The 13,435-nt window shown below is 42.4% G+C and overlaps 1 protein-coding gene across 35 annotated transcripts in view; it reads left to right on the forward strand.

Moving 5' to 3' along the window:
* Positions 1 to 2,381: 2,381 nt before the first annotated feature.
* Positions 2,382 to 13,435, forward strand: part of MAP4K4 (mitogen-activated protein kinase kinase kinase kinase 4) — a gene marked incomplete at its 5' end in the record, with an annotated part of 184,358 nt that continues 173,304 nt past the window's right edge. For 30 of the 35 annotated variants that reach the window (XM_081264585.1, XM_081264615.1, XM_081264589.1 and 27 more), the window contains 2 exons: positions 2,382 to 2,585; positions 2,879 to 2,944. In XM_081264585.1, the coding sequence (XP_081120711.1) occupies positions 2,529 to 2,585; positions 2,879 to 2,944 (123 nt within the window). Of the gene's footprint in view, positions 2,586 to 2,848; positions 2,945 to 13,435 lie in introns of those variants that run through there. The other 5 variants (XM_081264590.1, XM_081264613.1, XM_081264619.1 and 2 more) reach the window with 2 other exon arrangements.

Raw genomic sequence — 13,435 nt, forward strand, 5'->3', positions numbered from 1 at the left:
CTGGCTATTTATGAAACTGCTGTATGCTCATTATCAGAGTGCAAGCTCTCTGAGGACAGACTTGTGTTGTTCTTCCTAATATCCTGGGCAATGGCTAAGCCAAAGGCTTGTACTGTTCTTTGAGACCAGTTTCTGACTCAAAAGTGAGAAATAAGTGTTCCAATGATGATATGGGAAAAAGATACTTGAGGGCAGGGTGATTTAGAGAAACTCTATAGAAGAGATAGTTCTGAGCTGGGCTTGAGGTGACAGAACTTGAGAGAAAGAGGGGTGGTCTGAGGTGGGTCATGCCATGGGTTTAGTGTTGAACCAGTAGAAGGAGCTCGGGGGGGGGGGTGTGGGGCTGGCACTTCTATATGGGTACCCACTGTGCACACTGAGCAAGTTACTTAATTTTTTTAGATATTGGTTTTCTAATGTGTAAAGTGAGAAAGATAAGAGTACCAGTAGGTTAATGTGAAAAATAATGAGGTAATATGTGTACCTAGTATTAACAGTAAACACTATTAAAATATTAATAATATGGTCTGAAAGTTCATAAGTGCACCAGTCTAGTTCTCTGAAGAAATTATTTAACCTGCATTCATAGTCAATTCCATTGCTGTCGATGGATACAAATAAAAATTACTTGAAAGCATTAATAAATATATAGAAACATTCTGGTAACATCGATTTTTCCTAATCTGTGACTAGTAGGAGTCTTACAAGAGAGTCTCATGTCAAAAATCCTAGAAACTAAACTGTCAGGAAGAAGGAGAGTGCAACACATATTGTGGGTAGAGCAGATTAACATGGCTAAATCAGACTTGGATTTTGGAAAGAGATGGCCAAGACGCAATGCCCGCTCCCCTTCCAGGTTATGCTTTTAAGGATTTGGGTTCATTCTTTTATCTTCCAGTAGTCCTTTAGTTTCCTTATCCCAGTGCAGTATATTGGATGATGTACATAAAACCCTCAAGAATTGGCAGTTAATGACGACAATGAAAGTGTGATCTTTGTGAAACCCAGTTATGAAAGGCCTTGGCTTTTCATCCCGGTGGAACCCCGTTCTCAGCCTACGTCCCTGTAACAGCAAGGTGAGTTTCCTTTGCGAACTTGTCAGAAATGCACGTTCTCAGGCCCATTCAAGACCTCCAGAATCTGAGCCTGGGGGTGGGACTGCTTTTACAAAACCTCCCGGTGATTCTTCTTTAACACCTGCTGTCCATGGCGGCCCATGGAAATGTTTTGGCTGATGCAGGAACGAGATGGAGAAGACTTTGATCAAAGAGATGGCCCAGGTCCTGACTGGCTTCCCAGGTGGCCGGAAGAAGCCTGTTTGTTGACCCTTAGTGACCTCCGGGTACAAAACACGGGTGAGTGCTGGCGACCCCAGACAGAGTGCTCACGCTCTGAACGCAGTCAGAAACGGCCGGGCAGCCCAGCGACACTCGGCCCAGCCCGGATAACTTCCACCCTGTCACCCACGGAGCCTGGAAAAGAGAAAGGAAGAGAAAACGGTGTCGGGAAACCGGAAACGGGGGTCTTCAGGGCCCTCCACCTGGAGGTGGTGGGGACGGGGGAGGGGGTGTGAGGAGGGAGGGAACACCCAGCTCGCCCCCTCCGCGGCCGGGGGCCGGGCGCGACACCGCCCTCCCGGGGCGGGCGGGGGACCCCAGGGGCCGTGGCCTCCGGCTTCGGGGAGCCGCTCCACGTTCCGGCATTCGCGGTTCGTGCGAGCCTGGGCGTCTCCTCAGCCCGAGCAGCGCCCTGGGGGAAATCCCCGCCCGCCGTCTCCCGCGCCCGGCGTCTCGGGAGCGCGGAGCGGGCCGGGCGCCGCGGCCCCACCCCGGGCGCCGGGCGTCGAGTCCCGGCCGCCGCCCGCCGCCCGGCCATTGTTCGGGCCCCACCCCTGATGAATATTCACGCCGCGCGGGCGCCTCGCCCCGCGCCTCCCCGCCGGGGCTTCGGGGCGTGAGTGCGTTTCCGCCCGTTTTTCCGGCCGGAGGAGGACAGGGGGAGCTGTTTTCTCCCTCCTCAGAATATATTTTCGGTGTCCCGTTTCTCCTCCTCCCGCGCCGCCGCCGCCCCCTCGCTCCCCGCCTCCCCGCCCGCCTCCGCCTCCGCCTCCGCCTCCCGGGTTATCTTTGTCTCGCTGCCTCGCGCTCACTCGCTCCACGCTCGGCGGCGCCGCGGCCCCTCGCTCCGGGCCCGTCCTCGAGGCGCGCGGGGCGCGGGCGCCGGGGCCTGAGGCGGCGGGCGACGCCCGGGGGGCCGACCGGCCCGCGCCATGGTGTGAGCGCCGTCGCCGCGCACGCTCCGCCCGCCCGCCCGCCCTCCGCGCGGCCCGGCGGCCGAGAGCCGCGAGCGGCCGAGAGCGCGGCCGTCCCGCCGCCGCCGCCGCCGCCGCCCCCGGCCCCGCGAGGAGCGTCCCGGCCGGCCCCGCTGCGCGCGAGCAGCGCCGTCGGCGGCCTGGCCAGCGGCCGACCCCGCCGGGCCACCGAGAGATTGAGCGTTAGCCTTCGTTTTGGGGGTAGCCAACAGGAAAAATGGCGAACGACTCCCCGGCAAAAAGTCTGGTGGACATCGACCTCTCCTCCCTGCGGGTGAGTGGGCCCGCGCGGGCAGCGGGCAGCGGGCAGCGGGACCCGCCCTGGCTGGCCAGGCGCTCGGGCGGCGCCGTGGGCAGAGCCGCGGGCGCGGCGGCCCTTTGTCTGCCGTTCGGCGAGTGCGGGGACCCGGGCGCGACCCTCGGCGCGGCCGTCGCCCCCGCGCACGGGGGCCGAGTGGGGCGAAGCCCACCTCTTTTGTCACCGCCCTTTCTCTCCGACTGCCCCGGCTCTCTTGATTCATTTTGGGTCTCTTTTACATGCTCTCCTCTCCCCTCCTTTCTCTCCAGGACCCTGCTGGGATTTTTGAGCTGGTGGAAGTGGTGGGAAATGGCACCTATGGACAAGTCTATAAGGTCGGTGTGGGGCGCCTTCTTTGTTTCCCGTGGCCTGTTGAAACTTCTGGTGGGGGGACCAGGGAGAGGGTGATAAATCCGCTGCTGACTGGAGGCCACGCCGCTTGGCTGAAGTTGGGAAAGGGGTTTCGCCTTGCATCCCCTTGCTTTTTAAACATCGAGTTTGTATTCACACTGGCCTTAGAAGACCTCATTTCCTGGCTTTCAGATAAGGAAATAAGCTACACAGTTAGGCATGCACTTTAATTCAGCAAAATGGAAAAGGATCCCTCCCCCCCAAGACAACCTGATTTTTTTTTTCTTTTGCTCCAAATCTGACTTCCTGAGTTGTGTGTCAATGAAAATTCAGGATAGGCAGGCCTTGTCTATGATTATCCTAAACCACTGTCTTGGCTTTCTTGAAAATTGTCAAGAAAATTGTCGTGTTTCTTCGTTTGAGTGCTTGCCAAGTGCTCAAGGTGGGGAGTTTGGTGTTACCTGGGACTACTTTATAACAACTTTGGCTATCTTACCCTCTACTGATGGAAACATATTTTGGGGAAGCAGGGAGGAGTGTATGTTTGGGCAACAGGAGCAGGAAGAATTACAGTGTGGGGATTATAAAGTATGAATTCCAGGAATAACCTGTTTGACAGCTGTGTAATTGAAACAGAGATGAGGGAGAGCGGGGAGGAGAGAGGATGCCCTGGTTTCACACCCACCCCAGGTCTTTCTCTTTCTTTACCTACATTCTTTGTATTTATATTTTATCAACCCCTTCCCCCACCAATGAAACTAGAATCTGGACACTGTGAGTCTGCACTGAGTAGCTGACACCTGATGTGACTAACAGTGTGTTGTTCATTTTTATCCAGTGCACATTCTGGAGATTATGAAAGAGCTGTAGGTGAGGGAGGCACAGGCCTTGAAAATTCAAAACAATGTTAAATTCTCCCTGTCTCGGTTTGTTTTCTTATTGCTAAACGTTTTCTGAAAGTTATCTGCACTGGGGGAGTTTTCTAGCTGTTAAGAGTGGGTACAAGGTTGGGCTTGAGAAAAATTATCTTATGAAGCAGGGCTTTGTGGTTCATTGAAGAATTGTCATTGTCTCATTCAAAACGGGGGGGGGGGAGTTGGAGGGCTTACTGTAGACTTTGTCTTAGGCCAAGTGCAGTGTGGATCTTATTGTCTCCTTTCTGCTTTATGAATAGCCTTATCTATCACTGGAACATTTCTCCCCAGCCCCAACTTCCCCTGGTCTGGGCAACTACTGACTGGCCTGTGGTCTGAACTTGAGTCCGTATTCTTAGGTGATCTCAAGTGAATTAGCATGTGTTTTGTTGGTTAACTGTTGGGGCTGGGGCCAGATTTTTGAATTTGAAAAGAAGCCCTGTTAGCTCTTCCTGCTGGGCTGAACAGAATTTGGAAGGCTTTGGAAAATTTTGGAAAAGATTGTGTTGCAACTCACTGAGTGACTGGTAACTGGCTTAAAGACATTTTCCCCAGCCCCAATGTTTGTCTAACCACCAGGCGGTTTTTTTTCCCTAACCCAGTTTTTCTGGCCAAATCTAAGTGGTGAGTATACTCTTCCAAGTGAGTTAGCCAAAGCTTGTTTTTGACCTGGTTACACAGTAGTTGGATTGTTTGTATATTCCTCGGTCAGCATATGTGTTAAGGGCAGTGAAGTAAGTTAGAGGGCTGGAGCCCTTTTTGAAACCATAAGAAAAAGGAAAGAATAAAACCCCAGTGTGGATTAATTGGTTTTAAGAGATGGGTGCTCTTTATGGTAACAGCTTGGGCAGGTTCATTGTTGTTTCCCCTTCTCATTTCCTCTTTCCTTCCTTGTCCTTTACTGCTCAGGCTATTGAAAGAGATTTACTGAGACTACATTTGGGAAGTATTTGGGATAGTGACAATGACAATAGTGCTCTGACTACAAAGTCTGTACATTTGAGTAGAAATTCTTTAATTATGCAAACCTCCAAGGAGTTATAAAAATCTGTGCAGTTGCATATAATCCAGAATAAAGTAGTACTTGAGATTTTGCTGGTTAATTTTACCATTTTGGAAATTTTCAGATATACACAAAGAGAATTACAATTCAGTTTAACGGTTATCAATCCATGACTGACCTGTTTCATCTGTATCTTCCTCCCCTCCTTTATTTATTTATTTGTTTATTTTTGTGGTGCTGAGTATTGAACCCAGGGCCTGTGCATGAAAGGCAAGCACTTTACCAACTGATCTATATACCCAGCCCTCCTCCCCTCCTTTATTTTAAGGTCAACCGCAGGTACTATTTTACCCTTAAATACTTCAGTTCATTTGTTTTTTTCTTTTAACATAACCACAATGTCATTATCACATTTAGAAAATATCAAATATCCAGCATTAATATTTTCCTAATTGTCTTAAACATGTCTCGGTACTTGTTAATATCACAAGAAGTTCTTCGATGATTATGACCTGGTACATGGAACTTTAATCTACTGTCTTCAGTAGAGACAAACATCTCTGTTTTCTTTTTAAATGTATAATTTCTAGAGTCATTTACCATTATGCATAGGGGTTTATTTAGGATTTTTGTTGGCTGATTGTTGGTTTGGGAATTAGATTCTTAACACTTGAGTTAACTTATAGCAGTTAATTTATTACTAAATTTTTTTTTTAAAGAGAGACAGAGAGAGAGAATTTTAATATTTATTTTTTAGTTTTCGGCGGACACAACATCTTTGTTTGTATGTGGTGCTGAGGATCGAACCCGGGCCGCACGCATGCCAGGCAAGCGTGCTACCGCTTGAGCCACATCCCCAGCCCCACTAAAAACATTGTCAGGTAAAACACCTGTAAGCTGAACAACCTGTAGTACTGATATATTTCAGTGTTAAAGTTTCTACATTTTTGTTTTTTCAGTGACAGGTTGCTTATTTTGAGGGGACTGTAATTTATATGAAGTAAATGAGTCGAGAGTGTCTGAGTTTTAATATGTTCTATGAAAAGTACATTTTGGGGGGATAGTGTCTAGTTTTTAAATTACCTCTGAAAAAAATGGTAAATGGTTGGGTATATTTAATGGCATAAAACTTTTATCTTAAAAAATAGTCGAAAAGCATTATATTTCTGTTCAGAGAGGTTTATTTCTAGCTTTATGTTTTTAAGGGCTCATAGGAAAGGATACTCAAAAATTAAAGCTTTAAAAAAATTTTTATGGGGTTGAGCTCAGTGGTAGACAACTTGCCTAGCACTTCCTAGGTCCTGAGTTGATCCCCAGTACAAATATCCCCCAATTTTTTTTTGTGAATTTGTGTCAGAATATTACATTCAGAGTATCATATAAAAGAAGTATCTGTGGCACAGTGATCTGTATGTCTGTTTACTGATTCCCCAGGTTGAATAAATAGAATTTCATTTTTTTTTATGAGTGATAACGTGACAAATGAAAGCCAGAAATAAATCAAATTTGTTTTCATGTTGTTTGGATTTTATTGTTTAAGTATTTGTTTCACCATTTTTTGGTTTTCTTGGTAATTACTGCTATTTTGTATTTTGTGGGCATATGGCCAGACTCCGAAAGAAAATTCTGAATCTTGAAAGAACTGCAGTGAGGGGTCAAGGGGGAAATCCATTAATAGTAGTTGTTACAGAGTTTAGAATTCAGCAGGTTAAGTGTCTGAAATCAGGGCTTGTTCAAGGAAGGGATGATAGATTTTATGTATGTAAGATGGAACATGTCTGACCCTATCTGTCCTTGGAGGAAAGGTACTGGTAGACCTTGGAGGTTGAGCAGTAGGGTACTCTCAACCCCGAGACCTTGGTGGTAAGAGGAGCTGTGAGAGCCCCCTCCTCCAGCCACTGTGCTAATGCTGTACTTCTCAGTTAAGAAAGGCAGAGAGGGGAGGTGTGCCTGAGAAGGGCTGAGTTACCTTTGGGAATGGCAGGAGGTTTAGGGAGTAGGGGGAGTCTCAGGAAGGCATTATTTGTGCTGGAGTTGAGGAGGACATCATTCTTTAAATACCGAGGAGCTACTGAAAGGTTTCATTGTTTTTGAGCCAGACCCAGTGGCAGTGGAGCAGTCTGTAATCCCAGCTCCTCAGGAGGGTGAGGCAGGAGGATTTCAAGTTTAAGGCCAGCATGGGAATTTAGGGAGCACCTGTCTCAAGATGATGATAATGATGACGATTTAAAAAAGGGTTGGGGATGTAGTTCAGAGGTAGAGGACTTGCCTAGCATGCCTGAGACCCCAGGTTTAGTCCCTAGCACCACTGGGGGTAAGAAAGGGTATGTTAGGATTGGAAATCCCTGGGAGTAGTGGATTTGAGTAGGTGATGTTCTGGAAGGAGCAGGTAAGATAGTTGGCAATGGTCCGGAAAGAGGAGGTGAAGGTTGAGTTAGGGTAGTAGTGGCTGTGATGGTAAAGAGGAGGCGAGGTTGTGGCAGATACTTGGGAAACCCTCTTTGCTAGATTTAAGTTGCTGAATCCCCTTATTCTCTGCAGGCTTTGGTATGTCTCTTCAATGAGTACACTACTCACTAGATAGGAGGAACCTTGTGATTAGCAAGGTGAAAGTGCTAAAATTATTTTTGATTGCTCAGTGGTACAGTGCCATATAAACTATCTGGCTTTTAAAAATCATTACTTTTAACATTTTGGAGCAAGCACTTAAACCTTTGTGAGGGATTCTCTAAATATTATCTTTTAAATGTAGCATCTCTTGTTTTTAATTGGAGGTGAGGACATCCATTGGAGCAATGTGAATTCTGTAGAACTAGATGTTTTCATTAGAAGGAGGGTTGTGTCAGCTGATCTGCTGCTGAGTGGCATGTTCAGACTTGTTCTGATATCTGGATTTCCTTCATGCTAGAAAGATCCTGGACTTCGGTAAGGTGGGAGAAAGCCACCCTGTTGAACAAGTATTGATGTGTAGCTCTTAAAGATTATCAAACCCACACTTCCCAAAGCTGTTTTCACTAAATCAGGAATATCAGAAGCTTTTACAGAAAATCTAACCACCCCTGCTGATACTGGGTTTTATTGCTTGAAACTTTGTAATAAATATGTATTCATTTGCATACCTGCAAGTATTGTATAGATGTGTATTTTTACTTATTATTATAATCCAGAAATATTATCCACATACTTGTGGTACAGTGTATGTGTTCATAGGTTCACAGATTGAGCCTGGAGGAGTAGAGAGACATTTTTGAAATTTTTTGAAATAATGCATCCTACTTTTTTTTTTTTTTTTTTTTGGGCACTGGTAATCAAATCCACGGGAACTTTACTACCTAGCTACATTTTCAGTTCTTTAAAAAAATTGTTTTTGTTTCAAGATAGGGTTTCATGAAGTTGCTGAGGCTGGCCTGGAACTTGAGAAGTCTTCCTGCCTCAGCCTTCTGAGTTGATGTGATTACAGGTGTGTATCACCACACCCAGCTTGCATATTACTTTTGAAATAATATATCACTGAACAGGTGTGTTGAGAACTAAATATTGTAAGTTGAGTATGTTTTACCTTATGGAGAGATATTTTAATATATACATTTCACATATGCTCTTTTATTTTGTTTCTTTGCTTTTATTAGCAAATACTTGCCTAACAGATACGAGCAAGTACCTGAGGTAAGAGCTTGCTACTCTTAGTATCAAATATTTCCATCTCTTTCTCAGTTGTATTAAGTTTATGATGCCTGGGCTTCCTATTATTACTATCAGTGCTTTAATCTTTTCAATTATTTGGCAGATTGCAATAGAATATTTAAATAATTGCCAATTATCCTCCTTTTCAGATATAGGATGTCCAGGCATTGAGGTCAGAACTGTGATGAGAAGTGAGCCACAACCATGGGTTACCTGGCAAGTTCATTTCTAGGTATTGGGTAAAGGTGTATTAGAACATACAAGGTGAAATTTACAAAAGTGCAGACTGCTAAAATTCTCAAAATCCCACTATTCATTTAGAATGTGTAATAATTTTAAGGATTGAGACAATTTTAGATCATTTCTTTAGCTTTTGAATCAATATTTAAATTTTTTTTCTATCATAAATAGATGGATTGTGGGTGATCATGGTTCATTATATAATGAGTATTTGCAAGTAGGTATTTCGAAAATTTATTACAAATAGATTTTTCACTAATTGAGTTTGGCTAGTTTGAATTACCAGTGTTAAAGTATTGTGCCACTTCAATATTTAATTTGGGGGCCGTTCCTTGATTATCAGTGTAGAAATTCCCAAGTACTTATTTAACTTGTAGAAGTTGACAGTTGATTGACTTTAATATGATATTACAAGATATGAGTCCAGGTAATTGTTTTGTATGTATGGAAGGATGGCTAGGAAGAGAATGGAGGATAGGGTAATGTGTTATCAGTGGCAGTGTGGCAGCAATATGTTCTTGGGCTGTATAATGTTGTATCATGACTTTTCAAACATAGTATTTTTTGTTATGCGACTGATCTAGGGATAAAGACTACTGGCATTATGCAGAAGAATAGCTGTCTTTTAGGTTGAATAATAAAGCAATGTATGTTGGGAGGTACTTGTAAGAATTTCAGAGGAAAAGGTGAGAATGGTAAGTTTTAGGACTTCTCAAATTCAAAAACTGGGAACTTAAAAACCTTGGTAGCATTATAAGGAATTTAGAAAACTAAATTGGGGGAGGCAGTGAAAAACAACCATTTGGGCTGGCTTCATCTAACAAGTACTAACTGTGCTGTTACCAATGCTAGGCCTGTTGTGAGTATTTGTATGTCATGGTGAATAAAACAGGTGAAAATCTACGCTCATGGAATGCTAGAAATTCAGGGGAATGGACACAAAATGCCAAAAATGGAGTATCAACTGTAGATCCTGTGTTGTCTACATTTCCCAGGTCCTCCACTCAGCCCACTTAAAATCAGACACAAAGAATTCTCCAGCACATCAAATGGCATGCTGCATGTGCTCTTTTTAAGTCTGAGTGACTCAGCCTCAGCAGAGTTTTCTTTATGTTAAAATTTAGTGAAACAAAGCACAAGAAAATTTAAATGAAAAAGTAGACATACACAATACCAGCTTAAATTTTTTTTTTTATCATTAGAGCTAAAAGATAACAATGTTATCCTGTCAGTTTGCTATAAAAGTTTTTACACATTTAACTCTTAATTTCTGAAATGATCTTGCTGTGTAACCCAGTCAGTAGACCACACTCTGAGATGCTCTGAACTGGCAAGATTGATTTGGATTGCTTAGTAAGCTTGAGTTGATTGGTGCAATAGCAATCTGGAGAATTTGGGGCTCTTGTCCATGCCCATCACTTGATTCATCTACCATTGAGAAGCAGGGAGACAGAGCAGGTGTGCTTAGTGGCCAAATGTCTTTGACCTCTGGATGGTATAATTGGGCTAAATGTGTACAGTTATGCTATTTCAAGTAATTAAAAGGAAAAAACCTACCCTTTTACATTATAATTTAAAAACCTCTTATTTTAGCTAAATGATGAGTACAGCTTTAAAAAACTTACTGAAGTTATGCATGCACATACTTAACAGATGATACCAAAATGCTCATTTCAGAACTTGAATTTATCCTACTCCCCAGAGGCATTTATTTTTGATGCTTTTAGCTGCCACATCTTATGTTTACTGCCATATATCTACATCATGAGCTTATATCACTATTTTTCAATTTATACGTTTTGTACATTTATTGACTTTCTGCAACAGTAGTTAATTCTTGTTGAACTACTGTAGTTCAGTAGTAGTTGGATATTTGGCTTCTATACTTCCCTTAAATGAGTTTGTCATAATTTTGGGTTAATATAATAGTTGTTTATATAATCATAACTATGGAGATACCATTTATATATGAGCCAAACAGTTGAATATTATTATATTTCCTTATTTAAATAGCACCCCTTCTCATTATTTTACTTTTGTGTTTGCTTGTTTTTACCTCTTAGATGCCCGATAAATCAAATGGCTAGCAAAATTCAGCCTCTCTTAACAATTTTTCCTAATGCTAAATATGTCAGATAATTTATTATTTCTGATACCCTGTTGATTTGAATTTTTCCACCCTGGAGATAACCTTACAACTGGGTAGGTGTGATTACCCTGAACCTGGTGTATAGCTGTTGTCATGGAACTTCACTGTTCTTGGATACCACAGTTTTTTTTTTTTTTTTTTTTTTTTGATCAACAGCACATCCTCCAGTAGCTTTTTTTTTGGGGGGGGGGTACCAGGGATTGAACTCAGGGGCACTCGACCACTGAGCCACATCCCCAGCCCTATTTTGTATTTCATTTAGAGACAGGGTCTCACTGAGTTGCTTAGCCTCACTTTTTGCTGAGGCTGTGATTTTGAACTCAAAATCCTCCTGTCTCAGCTTCCCATGCCCAGCCTCCAGTAGCTTTATAAGAAAATTATGGGATGTGAAGGTTTTAGGTCCTTTCTAAATCCTAAAAACAGGCTGTAAATCCCTGTTTTTAATCTTGTATTCAACACTTTGCTCCATGTCTTCTCGAGCATCACTTCTTTCATCTCTTCAGGGACTAAAGTTCTGAATTCCCAGGGATTTAGAGTGATGTGGGATAGTCACTAGATTGAGATAGAGAAAGGGGTGCAAACTTGTACCAGTTCTCCTGGTTTTAGCCTTCATCCTCACTTGATATTGGTTGTTTCCAAATGATGATTTTCTCATCATTCTAGGGGCAAACTGCCTCACTCTTTGGTGGTGTTCTCAGTAGCACTTAGATTGTAACATTTTCTTCTTTACGAAGTCATTTACTGCTCTGTCTACATTTTAGCTGTTCAACCTGGTAAAAATGATCTCTGCTGCCATCTTTTCTTATCTGTTTTTTGGTTTACCGTATAGTTTTTATGGGAGTTAAGTCCCATGATCAATGTGATCAGTCCATCATGTTTAACTAGAAGTTGTATCTTTTTAAACTTATGGTTTTACTTAGACATTTTTCTTTTCATCCAGAACAATAATAATAGAAACAACATCATCAACAAAAATGGAACAGATCATCAGTGTCTTAGTATGTGACCTTTGTGCTGACCCTTAATTTGTGATTTGCAGGCCCAGGAGATAAGATGAGGGAGGAGAGAGGCAAGAGATAAAGTGGTGTTGTGCTATATTACTTTAAAGACACAAAGGAATTTGGCAGGTTTTTTTTTTTAAATATAAGGCAGCTTATATTATTGATATATATTTTATATGCCATGAAATTCACCCAGGTTAGTCTTGGTACACCATTCACCACAAAGCATTCTTAGAACATTTTGATCATCTCAGTAGGATCCTCATACCCATTTACAGTTAATCCCCATTGTAACCTGAAGCCCCAGGCAATCACTAATTATTCTGTATCTAGAAAGTTACCTTTTCTGAACATTTTATTTAAATGGAATTAGTGTAGTCTCTCCCATGTAATTTTCTTTTCACTTCACACATTGTAATATTCATCCATGTAGCAGTGTGGAGGTTTGTTTCTATTACATAGTAGTGTTACAGGTATGAGGGTGCCACATTTTGTCTGTATGTTTACCAGTTGATGGGCATTGGAGTTGTTTCTACTATTTGTCTTTTGTGAATTCAAAAGATGTTTTTAAGTTTTTTAAATTTTATTTTACTAGAACATTATAATTATACATACTTTTGGGGTTCCTTTTGGTATAATTAAATATACAAGAATTTGATTTCAGTCCCAGTTCCCCTTCCCTTTTCCTCTCTTCCTTCCTCCTCCTTTTCTCCCTATTCTACTTATTTTCCTTTCTTTGATTGGTATTTTTACATATATATACAAGTGAAATTCCTTTTGGTTTTTTGTACATTTGTGTATGTTATATAACATGACTCAGTTAGATTCATTCTGTATTTCTTTCCCTCCCTCCCTTTTCATTCTTTTCCATTGATCTTCCCTGTATCTTTTAAGAAATCTGATCCCCTTCCCAACTGCCTTCTTTTCCTTATTTTTCCCTAGTTTCTTCATATGAGAGAAAACATTTGACTCCTGATTTTCTAAGTCTGGCTTATTTCACTTAGCATGATTTTCTCTATTTCCATCCGATTACCAGGAGATGCCATTATTTCTTCTTTATGGCTGAGTAAAACTCCATTGTGTGTGTGTGTGTGTGTGTGTGTGTGTGTGTGTGTGTATATGTATGTATGTATGTATGCATGTATCAGATTTTCGTGATCCTTATACCAAGGAGTAGGACAGCTGGGTCGTATGGTAGTTCCATTTCTAGTTTTTTGAGGAGCCTCCATACTACTTTCCAAAGTGGTTGTAATAATTTACAGTCTTACCAGCAGTGTATGAGTGTGGCTCAGTGGTAGAGTGCTCACCTAGCATGCATGAAGCCCTGGGTTCAATCCTCAGCACCACATAAATGTAAAATAAAGATATTGTGTCCACCTAAAACTTAAGAATAAATATTTCCTAGCCAGAATTTATTTTTCATATTCTTTATTTTAAAAATATCTTTATTTTATTTTTATGTGGTGCTGGGGATAGAACCCAGT

This window comes from Spermophilus citellus, assembly GCF_964194105.1.
Source record: "Spermophilus citellus genome assembly, chromosome: 13".
Classification (NCBI taxonomy): domain Eukaryota; kingdom Metazoa; phylum Chordata; class Mammalia; order Rodentia; family Sciuridae; genus Spermophilus; species Spermophilus citellus.